Source organism: Chaetodon auriga, chromosome 1 (assembly GCF_051107435.1).
Source record: "Chaetodon auriga isolate fChaAug3 chromosome 1, fChaAug3.hap1, whole genome shotgun sequence".
Taxonomy (NCBI): Eukaryota; Metazoa; Chordata; class Actinopteri; order Chaetodontiformes; family Chaetodontidae; genus Chaetodon; species Chaetodon auriga.
In genome coordinates, this window is record NC_135074.1 from 3,691,439 (window position 1) to 3,711,227 (window position 19,789).

Consider the following 19,789-nt stretch of genomic DNA (forward strand, 5'->3'; position numbering starts at 1 on the left):
TTCTTAATTAGCTAATGAGACCTACAGCAAACGCCGTAACCTGCTGCAGGGTTTATGTGGACATAGCTTGGCTGAAGGCCAAACACTCTGCTCAGAATAATCACACTTAGGATCAGTGTGTGAAATCAACCCTCACTGATTCCATTTAGATCATATATGAATTGAAGTTATGATAGAAACTTCATGAAGAGCCTTGTGAACTCTGCGGCTTCATATTCAAAAAGAGCAATGGTGTAGTTTTCTCTCGTACCACAGTGCTTTTCACTCCTTGCATCCATACTTTTTTCAGTTGTGCATTTTTTTATTCAACGTATCAATTCTGTGAAACTAGTTACCTCAGCAGTCAGTGTTAATGCATTTACACGCCAGCAGTTCTTAAAATAACATGTTATCCGCCCATCAGTATCGCAGCTGTTAGACGCTGTGATGTCAACTGCTGGACCTCAGTGCTGCACTGATGTGGCATATAGGCTGAGAGAGCTTTTAATCAATCAGTGGGGAGGAGTAAACATTACCGGGTGCCTCATAATGGTCACAAGAGATGCAGTTTAATCCACAGCTGGGGTTGTATCCTGTCACTCAGTGAGCATTGTGAGGGCTGTAGTTGGTGGTGGTGGTGGTGGATTTGCTTTATTCATACAAGCATTTGAGAAACTAAAACAAGCACAAATTTTCCAGAAATTTAAAAAGAGAATAAAGTTTTTGTTGTCTTAACTGATATGTAGCAGAAATGATCCTGAAAAATGTCTAATTAGCATCAATTAGACTATGATGAAATGCTTAGGATCTGTCAAATCAGAACATGTTCTATGCTCTGTGTGTTGCTGCTCAGCTGTTGTTCCATACATCATCATCAAATGCATAAAATCCCAGTTTTCATACTATGAAAGACAGCCATAAGTTTTATTGCCAAATCGGATCATCACGACCCTTCTAAAGCTCTTCTTGTGAAAATTTAGTGATCTGATTGATTACAGTATTGTTCAAAGAATGTATAAAACACAAAACCTTACATACAGTAAAAATTCAAAACCTGTTTGCAGAAAGGGTGAGCATTATCTTAAAGAAATGTATATGTGTGTTGGGACAATTAAAAAATGCATTTTTCAAGAATTTATGGGAATCCATGGAGCCATCATAAGGACAAAAATGCATGTGCATGTCAGAAATTTAAATCATAAACAAATATAAAATCATGGTTTCATATCCTGTCACGCTCGTATACCGTATGTGTTTATATGGCTTCAGCCTAAACCTTGTAGGTCATTGCTGTAATTGCTATAAAGGCTATATAAAGCCTGATCATCAGACTGAAATGGTATTTCATTTCACTGTATTCATTCACTGTAACATTGTGTTCTTGTTGGTTGTTTTCTGGTTGGGAGGGGGCTTAATTTTCTTTTGTTTTGCCAAAATAATTCATTACCCAACATAATTTCCAGTCAATATTTATTTCTGTCAACTTACAACAGCCTGCACAGCTATTCTCATTTTTGTGGTCATGTGTTGCTGTTTTTCATTGGTGTAGCCTGGTAGAAAGCTAGCTGTGTATGGGAAGATGACGTTCCCATTCTTGAACCAGCATACAAAGCTCTGATTGCTTGATTGCTTCTCCAACAGGCTGAGACACCCATCAATGACCACAAAACCAGACCTGCTTTAATCACTGAACAAATCAGAGTGTATGGATGGCGATTCAGGGGTCTGGAACCGGTCTAATCCTGTATCCTGAACATAATGGAGTCCAATGGCACAGCACCACCCACTACAGCTGCCTGAACTCCTCTCATGAACATTATGTGATTCATAAAAGTACGATTTGTTGCAGGCCTGCTGTGCAAAACATCATAACGATCTAGTAGATGAACAGTGTAAAGAGGGCATCAGGGCTATATAGAGATTAAAGAATAACATGTTGTATCGTTCTTATTGTCAACAAATGCTACCTGCAAACCCAAACCAAAAAATGAAACGATCCTGCTTACAAGTATTGTCTGCGTACCTTATTAGTCTGTGCTATACAGCTGCATTGTTGTCCAATAATGATTAAAAACACATCAATGAGCCTCACCGTGTGACATGTTCCTTCATTACCATGAACACACACAATTTTCGGTCATGTTGACCTAATACCACATACAGCTCACCATCCTGCTGCTGATGGAATTTCTCACTGGAACATCAAATGTGTATTAAAATGACACTGAAAATAGTCCTCAACAAATACACCGTGTGTGTGTGTGTGAGTAATACTTGCTAAAAAGAAATAGGAGATTATTGAGCCTTTGTACAAAAAAAAGGAAAATTTGAAACTTACATACATTTCTGATTGAAGGTTTTATGTCAAAGACAAAGGGATTGAGGATGAGTGCCACAGTGAGGTTAAGGAAGTCAGAAAGACCTTGGTGCAATTTGTTGACAGTCAGAAAAATATAGAATCAAACCAGTCTAGCAAAAACTAAACTTTAAGCTACTATTCTATATGGAGGATAAACACATTGTTACCAGGCTCTGAAATGGGCATGGTAATAGGTGGGCCGGTTGAGCTACAGAAGTGCTTGTACTTTAAGGCATTCAAAGAGACTGCAGCAGTGAATGGATGGACGAGCCCACTCTGAGAGAGATGCTGTTCTGTTCAGTTTGTATTAATGAGGGAAGCTGGCCCAGTCAGCCCTACAATCCTGCCAGGTGAGCCTAACTAGAGTACACTGATGCAGAACTCAAAGTATTCACTGAGCAAACATTTAGAAAGAAAAGAACAAATCCACCGTTTCAGGAAGAGGAGCAGGTATGTGCTGTTGGCTGGTTACAATTCAGAGAAATGAGAGGGCAGCAACATTCAAGTTACATCTCAAGTCATTCATTTCCAAGTGAGTAGGCTAACATTATCAATACATTCAGATTGGCTGTGTAGTCACACTGTGTCTGCAATTTATGTACAAGTACACTTCTATTTAAACTAAAGTACTTCAATATATTTCTAATTAGAAAAATGTGTGCCCAAATTTCCTTACTTAAAATGCTTGCTGTTATTGAAGATAATAAAATAAAGATAAATTCTCACATTCAACCAGATAATTCATCAAAAATAACTTTGATCAAAATACACTGTACAGTAATTATACGAAAAATAAAAATATCATTCGCTGGCTACAATAACAAATCCAATTTATTTCAGTGTTCATCTGCTGTAGCTGTTTAAGATAGACAATTAAACTAAAGAGCTTCCAACTGTCTCGCACAGTTTATTACAATACAATAAACTACAACTGTTAAACCAATAGATATATAGTATATATTATGCACTTGCTGAATTCATTTCTATTGTACAGGAGCTGTCCTAATCATTTTATATTGGCAAGAAAGTCCACCAGAAGTAAATACTGCATTAAAAACAAAAATCCTTCAACTGCTGTAGTCACTCCATCTTGGCTCTTTTATGTTTTCATGGTGCAAATTGGAACAACGATGACCAAGATCACAGTGCAGGTAGCGGCTGCAATCAGCGCTCCAATCTTACACACCTTAGCCCTCCTGAACTCTGCCTCTTTCCTCTTGAGCAGTGAATCATATCCTGGTGTGTACACATCCTCCATCCAGTACTCCAAGTTGTTGGGGTTTAGGGACTCCTGGGTCTGATGAAACAAACAGATGCAATAAATAAGAGGATGAACAGGTCTGAGAACTGACAGCTGCCTATGAGGAAAACGCATGAACACATACACTTCCTGATTTGATGATAAGGAAGTTAAAACCTTTACCTGTGTTTTGACCAGAGGAACACACGGTCAAAACACAGGCTTCTACTTTGGAGCCAGGTGTTCTGGAGTTTTCAATTTCCTTTTCCACCTTGTCTTGTTCCAAAATAGATTTTCACAGCCACAGCATGACAGCTTGTTTAAACACTTGAACACTATTTAGAGACCATCTGAGATATATACACAGGTGAGCTGTGCCTTTCCCCTTAGTGCATACCTCTAAGGGGAAAAGACACTATAAAGAGAGGTAGGCCTTTATTTGAGACACGTTTACAGTAAAGATTTTTTTTCATTTATTTTTCTTGGGAAACTTCCCTGTTTTCTACTTCTTTTTTAAATTTTCACACTGCTTTTGTTTCCATGTTACTTTTTTTCTGTCATTTCTACCAGCAATGAAACACTACCTCCACAAAGGTTCCACAATGGAGTTAACCCTCCCATTCTTGGTAGGCTTCGTATTTGAAACATCCACATGACGTATTAAGTTTCCCTTAAAGAAGCTTAACGACACTAAAAAAAAAACAGGAGAGCATAAATAACTGGTTAACTATTTGGTGAATGCACACAGTTTCTGTTCAAAAAGAAATTGATCGTAGCTCATGCTGGTGACTATGACATGACTGTTGCTCTTCTGATGGAATTAGTATAGTGCAGCATTTCCCAAAATAGGCCATAAACCCATTTTTATTAGGTCGTCAGTTTGAGTAAAATGCATTACAATGGTTTGACGTAAATTCATTGTCCCACTTAAAATAGAAGACGGGACGATGCTCATACTCAGAGAACTGGAGTTACATCCAGCAACTAATATTTTGGGGCAAGTGAAACAAATACTTGCTGTGTAAAGAAGTGACTTTCAAGAGAGAATGTTTTGACAGCAGAAAAGCAATGCATTCAGTTTTTAATGATAATATCTTCTCTGTCATACACATTTTAAAGTCATTTTGTTATGTTCTTTATAAATGTAGATACAGTTTCAATAATTTAGAATGTAGTTTTGTAAGTATGGGTCTCGAGCTGCAAAAGTTTGGGAACCCCTGGTCTAGTGGAAATATACGTTATGCTGAATTTACAATGTGAAACATTAGTGTAAAAGTAATCCCAGCCTTGTTTGTGCTAGACTCGGTTATTATGTCAATACCAGCTTCATTTAAGAATTTACAATATCCCTGGAATATACAAATATTAAGAAAACATACATACCACATAAGTGTGGTTGAATGCATGTTATGGTAGATTTGTAAGCTTTTTGTAATGCTGAAAGCAAAAACAGAGAAGTTTAAACCAGCATGAGCAAACTGAAACGTACACAGCTCTTCTCCAGCACACCATGCACCAAGGCTGAGCTACCACACTGGTGAAGGCAAAAAAGCTGAAAAAGTATGATGAGGTCAATGAAGCACAGTGTACTGGAGACAAGTTGCTGTGTGCTTTAATTCTGATTGATTTCCTCAGCTTCACATGATTTACCAGATTGTTGATTGTAGCTACATATATCTCAATAGCAACACACACACACACACACACACACACACACACACACACACACACACACACAGAATATCTCATAAACAAATAAAAAACAGGTGCTTTGAAAGAAAAGTAAATGATCTCAATATCTGGCCATTTCTTAATGCCAAACAAAGAGCAGATGGTGAGCTCTGGCTGTGTGCTAATGAGAGGAGCCTACAGAGGGATGAGAGGAGTAATTGTGACTGGCCATGACTGACTCCTAATACAACCAAGGATAAAATATGATCCTGCATTCTTCCTAATCTCATCCTGTCTTCCTGTGTGCCCCAGCACAATCTGCACCACCGACCACGGTTTCTGTGCACTCTGCACGGTGCACTTGATGGCACTGTGCACTCTGCATCTCGAAGAAACTAATGACTGCACAGACTGCCACCGGGGAGCTCTTCTTTGTAGTGATTTTGCCTCGATTAACAGGGACAGTAGAGAGCTGACAGGAAATGAGGTGAGATATGAGGGACAACATGCAACAAACAACGAATGTCCCCCGAAGGAACTGAGCCATCACACCATCAGCATCTTAAACCTGGAACACCAGGACAACCAAGGAGGCTCTAACTGAGGTGCATAGTTTCAGTCAGTTAAACTATACCATCTCCAAATCAATAATGTGCAGCTAACATTTTCTTCTTAAGGCGGAGAGTGGAGATACATTCGCTGGAGCCGAGATGAGAACACAGTTAGTGCAAGAGTCTACATCCACAAAAAACTGGCTCTGCATCAGAGATTGATTTTGTTTTTCCAATCTGCTCTGTAATGGCTTTGCAGAATACGGTGCAGGAGAGACATTCTTCATTGTAAGACTTGCAACTAACAGCATATTGATATTTTAAATGATTCCTGTATATACTATGATAGAAGGAGCAATAGGCAGAGCGACAAACCAGAAACATGTTCCACATTAATATGACACATTATACAGTAAATGGGTAGATAAAACTATGGAAGACTATATGTTCCAATGTTGTAGTAGTTTAAGTGTATATATATATGTGTGTGTGTGTGTGTGTGTGTGTGTGTGTGTGTGTGTATTTACTATTGTTTCTCTTTCCCATCTATTGATCTCATATGTTTTACATTTAGTCACTCTTTCATGCACACATTTTTCTTCTATTCATTTAATTATTTCTAGTATCAGTGCAGATTTTTGATCTGTTCTGTTATTTCCCATGAAACTCAGTTAATCAGCCTGTATTTACTGTTCTTACTGTTCTTATCTACCTCTTGTTGTTTTGTCAGTGTTTTGTCTTGTCTAATAAAGAAAGAAAGAAAGAAAGCTGGGATGCACACAACAAAAGATAAGTGATTCATCGCAAGTGAGGGAGTTCAAGTCTCTCAGGGTCTTGTCCATGAGTGAGGGTACGATGGAGCCAGGCACAGGCAGGCAGATCGATGAAATGTTGTGTGGTGTGTGCATGAAACCGGAGACAGTATGAAAAGCTGTGTTGTGAATCGACTGTGGATGTAGCATTGTTCTTTTGGGAGGCGGTGTAAAGTGTAAACTATTTAGGAGACATCTAAATTATACTTCTCTTTCTGTATGTCAGATTTCCAACCAGTGCTACATGTCAACTTTTCTGTTGCTGCCCCACTTTCTGATTTACACTGACAAGATGGGCGTATTTCACATCGAAACATTGCCTGGCACAGCTTTAATTTGTCTACATGTGCTTTCTAGTCCTTGATTTTCATTCATTGCCAGTTTGTTGTTGACACAAGGAGAGAGGGACTTAGCATGTTTCCACAACACAGAGTGTCTTTAGATGCTGGTCAGTGTACTAGAGTTGGTTGCTGAGCTTTATTTCCGCTCAGTGGGAGACATGTGGTCCAATGTGTCCACGCAGAAAGCAGTGTGTGAAAAGACAGCCTGCAGCTGTATGTTTAAATGCATGTACATGTGCCAGAGTGAGACGCTCAATACAACAGAACAAGAGTGCAACAAAACCTGGGATAAGAGGATTCAGCAGCTCATGTTTTAACAAATAACTCAAGACAGTTAACAGTGTCATCTGACACAGCAATTACTGAACTCAGGATCAAATGCTGTCATCTGCTTCATGTCCGCTACAACTGCTGCATGGTTTTCTGTATGAGAGTGCAGTCTGAATCCCATGCAGGAGTAAGTTCAAGCACTAACGCTATGCTATTGACAGAGACAGTAACAGAATGCAAATATATTAAATATATGAATATTTACTGATTTTAAATAGAATCAGAATGGGCTGTAATATATTGATAATCTTGATAATTATAGGTTTAACAACAGCTTCATGCAATGTCTGCAATTGTCTGCCTCACCCTGTCTTAGCATATTGTGTCTCTTCTCCTCTGTGTGAGAAGAAACAAGAATGGTGTCATTGAGTTTGGCCTCGGGTGAGTATGTACAGTCTGTCCTCTTTCAAGTCTTTGTTGAGAAGGTTTTATGGTCCAGGTCCACCAGGGCTGCTGGAGTTGCTTGTCATCTTTTATTGAAGTATATTGACGACAAAAGATTTGAGAGAGCACAACAAATTCCAGCACTACTCAGTCAGCAAGTTTACCTGCAAGAGTGAACAGGCACAGATTTGTGAGAACAGAATTAGATTTGCTCACAGGGGAGGACAGAATCATCAGTGTGAACAGAGGAGGAATTGTGTAACTACATTTGAGCCAGCAACAGGGCTTCTCTCATTTGTAATGATAAAAGAAGACTTGGCAGTCTTTATCCCCTGAGCGTAAGAGTGTAACCTTTTCAATTTGACCTGGAAGTGAAAGGCCATCCTGTTAGATCTTTCCTTTTGCTTTCAAAATAAAAGCTGAGGCAGTGGATTTAAGCACCAGACTCAGCCCTAGTCCACACAGGTATTTTCCAAACCTTAGCTTTTTCTATTCATTCACACACACACACACACACACACACACACACACACACACACACACACAGTTTTAGGTCAATGAAAAATTTGGAAAAGTTCTTCCTGAGTAAAGATATTCACATGAATTCTGTTTGTAGTGTAGAGTGTCGGAGTTTTTGGCTTGTGACAACCAAGTTACCTTGGTAACATGAGGTGATCTTGTGTGATGACAGATGACAAAATAGCGCTGGTGCTAACCTTGCTAAGAAGACTTGACATGCAATGTAGTTACTCTTCCACTTTCATTTAGCAAGCAAGGGAAAGGCAGGAGACTTGGAGCAGCCGGTGTTTGTATTATCTTAAAAATCAAAATGTGTTAACACTAATTGACTAAAATCACATTCAATTTGTGGGCAAACAATCAAGTTTGTAAGTGATTAGGGCAGAATAATCTTGAGAGTCAAACTAATTTCAAAGTTGTTACATGCTACATGTCACAGTGGCAGAATTAGCTTTGTGCTAACATCTATTTTCAGAGTGGTTTCTGGGCCAGATGTATGTTTTCTTTTGTCTTTTCTGTTTTAATGAAATATTTTAGTGGGAAGAACATTTACGAATGAGCCTCATTGTCACTTCTGACTGGCCAGTGTGCACTGGGGTGTGCTGAACACACCTTGGTTAATTTCATGGTCAGGCTTTTCTGGCACACTTGAATACAGAGTGGGATCAGAAAAAATACATTACCATGCATTACACATGAGCGCGTTAGAAGCTTTACAAAAATAATGGCCAATCACATTGGCTACCTTCATCCTCTTTAAACAACATGATGCATTGACAGTTTGGGAATCAGGTGGATCATCAATCATTAGTTTTCCTCAGATGAAATCAGAGGAAAAGTCATGATAACTCATACTTATTGCTGTCTGGGAAATTCTGGGTTGCAAATATGAATACATCAGTTCAAATATACTGCCATGAGCTAATGATGTCTCTTAAACTTGAATTCATTTGTTACTTTCCTTGTGATCGTCCTATTTTCTGTGCATAATAGTACATGATTTTACTGATCAGCACAACGCTCAACAAACTCAACCTGAGCAATCTTCATCACATTATGCTGTGGATCACAGCCACACATCTGCCTGTGCAATAATTAAAAATTCACAGCTTCAGGCGATACTTTGGCCAGACTCATTAAAGAAAAGAAGAGACACGCAGCTGTTGGCCCTGATTAGCCAGTGTTTGTGATACACAACACAAGACTAGTCTGACAGTCCTGTGGGAGATATTAGCAGCAGGTTTTGAATTGATCTATGATTTCTCATGAAACTGTGTGAACTGTTTTCACTGTCAGCATCCAGTGTGCCTGGGTTAGGGCTGCTGACCTGACGTGCATAATTGTGGCTTGACTGTGGGTAACATCACTCAAATAAGGGACAGCAGACTGAACAGATACCTTTGGATGGCTGGAAAGACAGACAACAGAGTAGACTTTAGACTTCAGACTGTTCCTTTATTGATCCCAATTTGGGAAATTATCTTGTTGCAGTAGCAATTAAACATAAAGACAAACACAGAATGTATACGGCAATTGTTTAAAAATTCAACAAAAAAGTAACAAAAACAGAAATAACAGCTGTTTGTTGAAAATAAAAATATAACTAAGTATACCTAAATATATAGTAATATAATATATAATATTATAATAATATAATAAAAATACAATATCACCAAGTGTATAAACAAGTATTTACAGCAAAAAATTTGTGCAGTTTCAGATTATAAATAAATGTAATCAGTAGACTGTATGTGCAATGTTGCAGTAGTGCAGATAATATGTAAAATATTGGGGTTTGTGAGGTTGGTGGATTAAATGTTTAAGTTACTGATGTACAGTGTGATGGCTCGTGGCAGGAATGATTTCCTGAAGCAGTCCTTATGACAGCGGAGCGGTCTATTGGAGAAGGAGCTCTGCTGTCTGTCCACAAGGTGGTGAAGAGGATGTTCAGGGTTATCCATGATGGATAACAGTCTGTCCAGTGTCCTCCTCTCCACCACCTCCTCAACAGTGTCTAGTTTGCAGCCAATAACAGAGCCGGCCTTCCTGATCAGTTTGTTCAGTCTGTTGGTGTTGTGCACTGGCAACAACAGACTGGTAGAAGATCTCTAGCATCTTGCAGCACACATTGAATGATCTGAGCCTCCTCAGGAAATAGAGTCTGCTCATCCTCTTCTTGTAGACAGTGTTGATGTTAGTTTTCCAGTTCAGTCTGTTGAACTGATGAAGAGTTGTACTGAAAGTCTGAGGTGTACAAGGTGAAGAGAAAAGGAGACACCTGTGGTGCTCCTGTACTACTTTCCACGCTCTCAGACAGAACATTGCCCAGTCAGACAAACTGCGGACTGTCTGTCAGGTAGATTGTGGGCGCGTTGACTCCCATCACTCGCAGCTTCTCACCCAGGAGCAGTGACTGAATGGTATTAACTTGAGAAACCAAAGAAAGTGATCCTCACAGTGCTGCTGCTACAATCCAGGGGTGCAAGCTGCAGCAGGTGTATGATGGCATCGTCCACACCCAGATGGGGTTGGTAGGCGAACTGTAAAGGGTCCAGCGATGATTTCGCCTGCGGTCAGAGGTGGGCCAGGACCAGCCTCTCCAGCACCTTCATCATGAGCATTGTAAGGGCAACGGGTTGGTAGTCATCGGGGCCAGATGGAGATTTCTTCTTTGGAACAGGAACCCTGCGGGACGTCTTCCACAGCAACGGGATTCTCTGTAGGCTCAGGCTCAGGTTAAGGAGGTGACCCAGGATCACAGACAGCTGGCAGCATCTCCAGCTGTCTTCTTACCTGGCACGCAGTCAGGCAAGGGATGGTGCTAGTGGAGGGGGTGCTGTGGGGGATGGTGGGGGATGTGGGGGTTGAGTCCAAGGAAGGGATCACCTGGGAGGGTTGAGGGTTGCAGGGAGAAAGCTGGGGCAGAGGGGTGTGGATAGTGGGGAGGTGTGAAGGGGCGGGGGAATGTAGGGCCACACCTGGCTGTGAGCTAAACCTGTTGAAAAAGTGGTTTAGCTCATTGGCCCTCTCAAGGCTGCTGGCTGCTGGTCTGTATTTTGCCTTGAGCCCCATGATCTCCTTCATTCTTGTCCACACATCCTTCACTCTGTTCTGCTGGAGTTTGGCCTCCAGCTTCCTCCTGTAGGCATCTCTGCTCTGCCTCAGCTTCTCCCTCAGCTCGTGTTGAACACTCCTCAGTTCTTTTTTGTCCCCTGACCTGAAAGCTTGTTTCTTCTTGTTCAGCAGACTCTTCAGTTCACTGGTGATCCAGGGCTTGTTGTTACGAAAGCAGTGTACAGTCCGGGTTGGCAGTATGGTCTGTTCACAGAATTTGATGTACTCTGTGATACATTCAGTCAGGCTGTTGATGTCCTCCCCATGTGGCTCACACAACACACGCCAGTCTGTTGTCTCAAAGCAGTCCTGTAATGACTCATTAGCCTCCTCACTGTTCTCGTGGACACAGGCTGCCTCTGGACAAGAGGGACATACTGAGGTGTTAACAACACCAGGCTGTGATTAGCTCTCCCTAGGGTGGAAGGGCTGTCGCACTGTAGGCATCCTTCCATTAGCATACAGTAGGTCTAGTGTGGTGTTGTCTCTGGTGGGACAGTTGATAAACTGGTTGAAAGTTGGCAGAGTTTTGTCCAAAGTATTGTGGTTAAAGTCTCTATTAATGACTACCACCGTATTTGGTTGCTGCATTTACAGCTCCACTATGGTGGAGTGGATGACGTCATGTGCTGCTTCCCAGTCAGTCTTCGGAGGGATGTAAACAGTGATCATGATGGCAGATGTGAACTCCCGAGGCAAATAGTAAGGCCACATCTCCACAGGTAGCAGCTCAATGTCCAGGCTACAGAAATGTTCCATAATTGTAACATGTCCGGGATTACACCACGTCTCATTCACAAACAGTGCAATCCCTCCTCCCTTCTTCTTACCGTTCCGAGCCACATCTCTGTCTGCCCACACACAGCTGAAGCTGGGTACCTCCAGCTCCGGTCCGGGATGTCTGAATGCAACCACGACTCTGTGAAGACCATAAGGCTGCGCTGTCGGTATCGTAGTCCTGACCAGCGCGATGAGTTTGTCTGTTTTATTTGCTAAGGACCTCACGTTTTCCATGATGATCACCGGAACAGACAGTCTGTATCTCCGTGTCTTCGCCCTCCGTTTGGCTCCAGCTCTGCAGCCCCGACGTTGTCTCTTCAGCTCGTCTGGGACTACAATCCTCTCTCCAGGCAGCAGCATGAGTCAACACAATGCCATCAGCTGATCGTGTTTGTACACAATGCCCTCACTGCCCTCTGTACGGCCCTCCATTACAAAGAGTGTAAAAAGCAAGTAAGAGAGGCCACCAAAAAGTTGTAAAACTGTGTGTTAACATCACCACACAGTTTCCAAAAACGCGGTTAAATAGAAATTAAAAGAAATGGAAAAAAACACACTCAATGAACAAAAACGAATGAAAATGGCGGAGCTACTGCAACAGGCTGCCACCTAACACAGCACCATCTGCTAGTAAAAAACTCAATATATTTTCTGTCTGGCTAGTATTAGTGTGTAACCACATATCAGCTGGTTGAAGAAGTTTATATGGTTGTGTCTTCACCAAATAAAGTATGCATATATGTATGCATAAAACAAAAAACCAAATGCCTCAGTGTGTGGAACAGACTGGGATCACTTAAACATTGCTTTTCTAACTTTGTAAAACAAAATGTAACACATAAATACATAAATATAAAAGTACTAAATTGATGCTTTTTAAAATAAGACACCACATCAGGCCATTGTCACTGATACCCCATCCAGCTATCTGAGTCAGTATTGGACTGATATCAGTCCAACAGGTTGCATCTCAAGGCAAAAATAAACACACCTATAGTATGATGTCATAACAGACAGGGAGCATAACTGACTGGAATGTCATTACATCTAACTTTTGTAATGTCTCATTTCATGCCAACACACATGAATTCAACTCACCTATGAATAAAAAGCAGGTAAACTGTTGTTGATCATCATGAAGCCATAAATGCCTGCATCCCTGTTAGTCACTGCTATTGTTAAGCATAACTGAAATGTTTAACAATCTGTCTGATGTTAGTCTGCTGTAATCAACAAAGATGTTACAGTCAGTCAGATTGTAAGGCTTCTCCTGAACAGGAAATAGGAAACCCACTGCCTTACAATTAAGGTCATAGCTGGATAACTGGTGTTATCAGAGAGGAGCAGAGTTCAGTGGTGACACACAGTGCCTTTCAAACCGCCCTTGCTCTCGTGCTGCTTTTAGTATCCTTTCAGCCAACTACCCTGCTTCTCTTCCTCTTCCTCCTCTCTGTCCACTGTCTCTCACTCTCTGTCTTGACACTAATCTATATTTAAGTACTCCATTTGATATTACATTGTAATGTAATATAAAAGAAATTAATAAATGCTTCATAATTATATTTTGTTATATATTAAGATCTCAATGGATTACATTCACTTGTGTTTCCTTCTGCTCAGACCAACTCATTTTAAGAGGAAGGCACAGACTATACTGGCTCTCTAATTGGCCAGCTATCTTCTTTTTAATCTTCAAACAAATGTTCAAACCTCACTGGAAGATGTGGTTAGATAGACCCAAGTGGCCATTCAACTGCTTTTCTCATCTTGCATTAGGATAAAGCCAGTTATTAGTAAATATAAAGGTCATATGGTGTCGACTTGTCTTGCTTACATTCTGTCAGGACTCTATTTCAGTCATGCGAACATAACCACCAGCATCTTGGGTGCATCGACTGTGAGGCTCTACAAGTACACCTGCTATTTTAGTTCATGCATGTGCAGCAGTGCAAAGAGCAAAAGGCGTGAGTGAAGTGGAATATAAATGAGAGGTTGTGGTGATTAATAAATACACTCTCAGACAGTCACGTTAATGGTCTGTTTTCTCTGAAACACCTTCACCAAACACACTGAAATATAACAACTTCTCTTCAAATGAAGAACCGGCTTCTCCAGAGAGGCACAATTTGAACACACAGCACCACAATCCACAATTCTGCAGGCAGAGGCAGATGGTTTGGGTTTTTAACAGTTAGTTAGTACAATGATGGTTGCATGGATTTAATGAACAGTGTGTTATGTTTAACAATACACAGTGTTAAACAGCTGCAGAAGGATCATTTATAGATAAATGCAGGCTTATTTATTGATATTCCAGCTTTAACTGCAATAATGTTAATTTTTGATGCTGATTTCAATGGCTGGGGATGGTTTTTGCTCCAAATATTGTGTTTTTGCTTGTTTACACAATCAACAGATTGGCAGCAAAGTGACTCTGCAGCAGAAACAGACGTTCTAAAGACTCTATTTTCCACCAAAGTACCAGCAAATTGTTTTGTGCTGCCTCATTTGCAGTTTGCATGTCTCCCCCAACCTGTGCACTGTATACTCTGCATAGGGCAAAAAATACTACACAGACAGGGAAAGCAATTTTCAAGGTCACGAAAATACACAGTTGGAGTGTTGTTTGTGTTGCTTGTCGTGCTGCTGTGAAAAAAGGGCCCAGCATGCATTGATGTGATTGCAGTTGCTATTTGAGGCTACTGCACTGTCCATGGTGCTGAACACTCTCATACTACAGCATGGCTGACTGATTCCCTGTGGACTCGCAGCTGTGCGTGATCGAGGAGCGTCTTTGTGTGATGGACTGACATGTGGACATTTTCACATTTCACTCTACATTAAGGGTTTACTTTGCTCAAACTAGAGCTGGTGATTGTTGGAACAGTGGAATGACAAAGACAGTTTTGGTGAGTTTCATTTTGTTTCTGTTATATTTGGATGTTTTATGCTGTTAATTTAGCAATTAAGCTTGTCTTGGTTTAGTAAAAAGAGAGAAACTTGAATTCAGAGAACCAACAGTATATTTTTCTGTTTAATAAAGAAAATAGGTGTAAGAATAATTCCTTTCTTGACATTTTTTGTTTAACAGACTGTTTAAGAGAGCTTGTGAAATCTCTGCAACACAGTAAATAGATGTCTTTGACATAACGTCGGAAATGTTGCTTCTTCATGTTCTGTTGATGATGAATGTTTCAGTGGATTTTTAAGATGATAATTTTATCTGATTTGATATTAAAAAATGGAGGTTGAAGCAGAAACACTGATAAATATGTCTAAAAACCTTTTCCCATATTGTCAGTCGGTACAGTAGGTGAAAGCTCTTTTGCAGCCATAAAGGGAACAATGTAAGGACATTTGAAGAAGCAGTCACAGGGCTCAGATGCATCTCAGTTACAGCCAGAGGCTTGTCAGGGAAAGGAATTGATTTCTGGGTCACTTGTGACTCTGAAGGCCATACAGTGACCATCAATAATGCACCTCAGTGGCCGTGTCAGAGCTTAACAGGGTCCCTGCAGTCGAACGGAAACCACACAGACACACGTGTAAGAGGAGAAGCACTGTATCAATGAAACTCTGCAGGTCACACATAACAGTCAATACTGGAGTGGGGTTTACATCAGTGTGTGTGTGCATGTGGAGAAGTGACACAGTGGCGAATAAAATATGGGCAGGTTACAGTCTCAATTGGTGGAATCAAACAACTAGTATTAATTGAGTTTTCCAGTCAGCCTTGAAAACCTTTTTCAATCAAATAAAATAGTCAAAGCCTGTTTTTAGTGCCCAATCGATCAGACAGAGCCAGTTTCTGCTCCTGTGGAGCCTCACACAGACGAAAGTGTCTCTAATGAGTGATGAAACATTCTCAAGACTGACAGAGCACGCCTAGCTGCCTCATTCAGCTGACTCATTGTGCTTCTCCATATTTTGAGCAACAACAAAGCACAGTGGGATTGGAGATGGACTGCAACGCTGTAATTCTGCTGTAAGGCCAGATGGATTCTTGCTGTCAGTGACACCACTAACTCACTAGCTGTTTCCAGGTTGGCAGATTTATGCTGTGTGTGAAATTAAACAGCTGTGTAATTTCACTGGTCAGCATTCAGAGGCCTGCAGTTTTGTTTAAGACTTACCTCAATAGATAAGACAGATCAAAGATATATATCCATACACCAACCACTGGCCGTGATTTAATCTACTACAGTTGGCTACTGGATCAAAATTCAGTTCACCCTCCCTTCTGAACAGTCCCTGGTCAATTCTTTGCACATTCCTGCAAAAAACAGTTCAGTTCTTTCATTTAAACAGCAGTCATACTGTGCATATTTTTAACATTATTTTTTTAATTGTTGAGTTTTCTTATCAACTTCCTATTTTCTATTTATGCTTCTTTACTTAAAATCTTTGTTTCTATTTCCTACTTCCTATTACTTTCCTACCTTGATATTCATTGGTATGCACCAAAACACCAAGGAAAATGCCTTGTATGTGAAAACATACTTGGCAATAAGACACATTAGGAAAGTATTTCACTCACCAGAGTGAAAGGAATTTTTACACCAAAATCAGTCTCAGTGCTTTTTCAAGACCAACTTGAAGAATGGTGAACATGTCCATTAAGTGGTCTTGACGATAGCACTGTTCAGGTATCACCTTTAAAGAAACTAATCAGAGCATGAAATACAGTTCAATTTTTCACTACATCTCCTGAAGGCACAGAGAAGCTTCTAATAACTGGCCCCAATACCAGAAGAGAAGGCAATATGAACACAACATAACAGTCCCTGGTAACAGGTGTTTACATATCTACAAAGTTACAGGCAGCTATGCTAAGTTCACTCCCCTACAGACCTCCTGTGACTGTGCTGAGAGTCTGCAGAGTCCAGTACCTGCAGGTCCAGAGCTGTGAGCTGCTTTCCCTTCTCTGCTGAGTTGCGTTTATATTCCTCGATGGTCCAGGACGGCTGGCCTCGCTTGCCATCTGACAGGCTGGTGAGTCTCAGGTCGGTGTACAGGGGGCTGCCTTTCACATGGGGCTTCATGGAGGGGGTGAAGGGGTGCGGTGAGAAAACCTGCTCGACTAGGTAGGGCTCTTTTGGTGGCTTAGGGGGGCGGTGTGCCTGGGGGAGCTCGTACTGACGCTCTCGCTCTGCCTGGAAATGGAAAACAGAGAAAACAAAAACCATCAGGGAAGTTTCTACCAGTGCATTCAGTGTCTTCAGTCTTGTGAGCCTCTGTTTTAGAAACACAATAAAGTAGTTTGTTTTAGTTCAGGCCAACGAGGGAGTTCTGGGAGTTCTTCATTCTAGATCAAGCAGGGACTTTGTCTGAGCCATTCCAGACTACACAACTCTCAGCCAGAAGAACAGATAATCTGTAAGACAAGCAGCACAGGAGGTCTTACAGAGCAGAGGGTTTATTTTTAAATTTTTAATATCATCAGACCGCTGATGCAAATGCCTGGGGAGAGACAGTAAAATGCTACTGTGCACATTAGTGAGGCACATGGAGGCAGTCTGCTATCTAAACCTGTCCTGCTGTGATGAACATATGCACTGACATATACCATCATTTTTATAAGATTTAAAAGAAAAAGGGGTGAAACTTTTGACATGTAATTGGGTCAATCAGAGGCTATGGGTTAAGGTTTATAATAATAATATACTAATAATAATAAGATCCGGTAATCTTGTATAAATGTTGATTTTCAAACACATACAGCTACAAATCATTTAAACAAATCTGATGTGTATACATGTGTGTTGTATATCCTCCTGACTACCAGTAGTTCAAATTTGTGAACCTGAATATCTCCCACCCACTGCATACTACTGAATTAACTCCTTTTGCTATCTACAGAGGACATTTAGGGATTTTCAATGATACCAAATGTGAAGGGGTGGGGCTTTGGTACCTTTCTCTTTCTCATTAAGGAAAATGGCATCCATTGGTGAGGGGGAATTGAAAAAAAACAAAACAAAAAAAAAACCATGTGATTGGACAATATTTTTTTTCCTGGTAGTCAGGAGGATATAAGTGGCATATGGGTTGTTCATGTATGTAACAAAACTCAGTCAATTCAATTTGTTCTAGCTTAAAAATGTATTCTAATTATTCCTTTTATAACATAGAAAGAGAATCTACCACAAAGACTTTTACATTTTAATATGCAGTATCTATCTGATATAAATAACATTACTTAGCCCAAACAGACTTAATTCACTTTCAGAGAGCAGTTTTTCACTTATTCTCATGAATTATCATTCCCTCATTTGAGCCTCAAACACAAAAATATAGTCACAAATGGCAATTCCATGTACAGACCTTTCTGTAGTCAACAAAATCAATTTGTTCTAATGACCCAACATTCAAGCCACAAGCAATGACTACCTGGTTTCAGACTTCACAGAGCTCAGCAAAGTCACTTCAGTGAGTTTTAAAGGAGTCAACACCATTCACATACTTTTTTCACCATTACAATGTATGTAGTGTTTCAATAATTGCTCACTCAAAGTTCAACTCTCCTTCTCTCCTCCTGAAACTAATTTTCTATGACGAACCAAGACACCTTGAGTTATGAGCCAGTATGTGATAGACCACATCCACATGCCCCAGTAAATATGAAACTCTCAAGTCAATCAGACTCATGGTGTGAAGGACTTGGTATTTCAAACTTTCCACTTTATGTCTGCCACCATAAGGTGGCGCTATAAGCATTTGCATTCTTGTGAAGCATTTGCACCTCATTTGCAGATACTGTGCCACAGTTTCAAGTTTCGAGCTCATTCCAGCTCATGGCATATTGAGTGATGGCAAAAGACAACCAATAATAATAATAAACCAGCACAAACTCAATAGGGTTTGAATCCTAATGAAGAATAAAGCATTCCTGAAGGAAGAGTATCGACTCCATTGATCCTACAAGCAACTGCCATTAATACCAAGCACGATGAGAAACATCTGTCTCCAGGGCCAATGAAGGTGATATAAATGTGCGTGTGTGTGTGTGAACATGCATGTGAGTGTGTGTGTGTGTGTTTGTCTTTATTAAGCAGGAAAGCTAAAGTGGCTCTCAGGTCGCAGCCGGCAGCCTGTGTTAATTGGATGGCTGTGCAGTGGAGTTTTAAGAGATACTGTAGAGGGATAAAGAGGTTTCAAAGCAGAACATTCATGACTTCTTTGTTTCTACAGTCTGCAACACATTCACGAACACATTCACAACAATTCATTCCATTAAAACCAAAAAGCAAAGAGGAAGTATTACAAGAATTCGTTGCACATTTCAATTTGGAGTTTGCCTAAATTCTAACCAAATTTAGGTGTAAATGCAAGAAAACAAGGAGTGTATCCTCTGATTCAGAACAAAGAGAACATGCCAGACTGTGGTTTTGAAAATGCCCTAAATAGCACGCTCATCTTGGAGTTACAGCTGGTGGGCTTGTTGATGCTACAGTCCATTGGCAGAGGAACTAACTGCGGCAGCTGAGTCCCAACCGTTGTTATCTAAGCTTTTTCCCTCTTTTTGCCATCTTCTTCCACCCTGACAAAGCTTGAGAGAAGAGACTGAAAAGGTGAGTCAAACCAATGGAACATTTAAGTTCTGAGCCAGTAAGATAAGTTAGCACCTCTACAATATCACAGGATAAACCATGTGCTTCACCAAGATACGAATGAATACTGCAGTCCATTGGATTGCTATTAATGCACAC

The 19,789-nt window shown here is 40.5% G+C and overlaps 1 protein-coding gene across 1 annotated transcript in view; it reads right to left on the bottom strand.

The window, feature by feature from the left end:
- Window positions 1-699: 699 nt before the first annotated feature.
- Window positions 700-19,789, bottom strand: part of minar1 (membrane integral NOTCH2 associated receptor 1) — a 35,922-nt gene continuing 16,832 nt past the window's right edge. The window contains exons 3-4 of the mRNA XM_076730032.1: window positions 16,970-17,233; window positions 700-3,635 (exon numbers count right to left, since the gene is read on the bottom strand). Coding sequence (XP_076586147.1) covers window positions 3,438-3,635; window positions 16,970-17,233 — 462 coding nt within the window. The 3' untranslated portion in view covers window positions 700-3,437. The remainder of the gene's footprint in view (window positions 3,636-16,969; window positions 17,234-19,789) is intronic.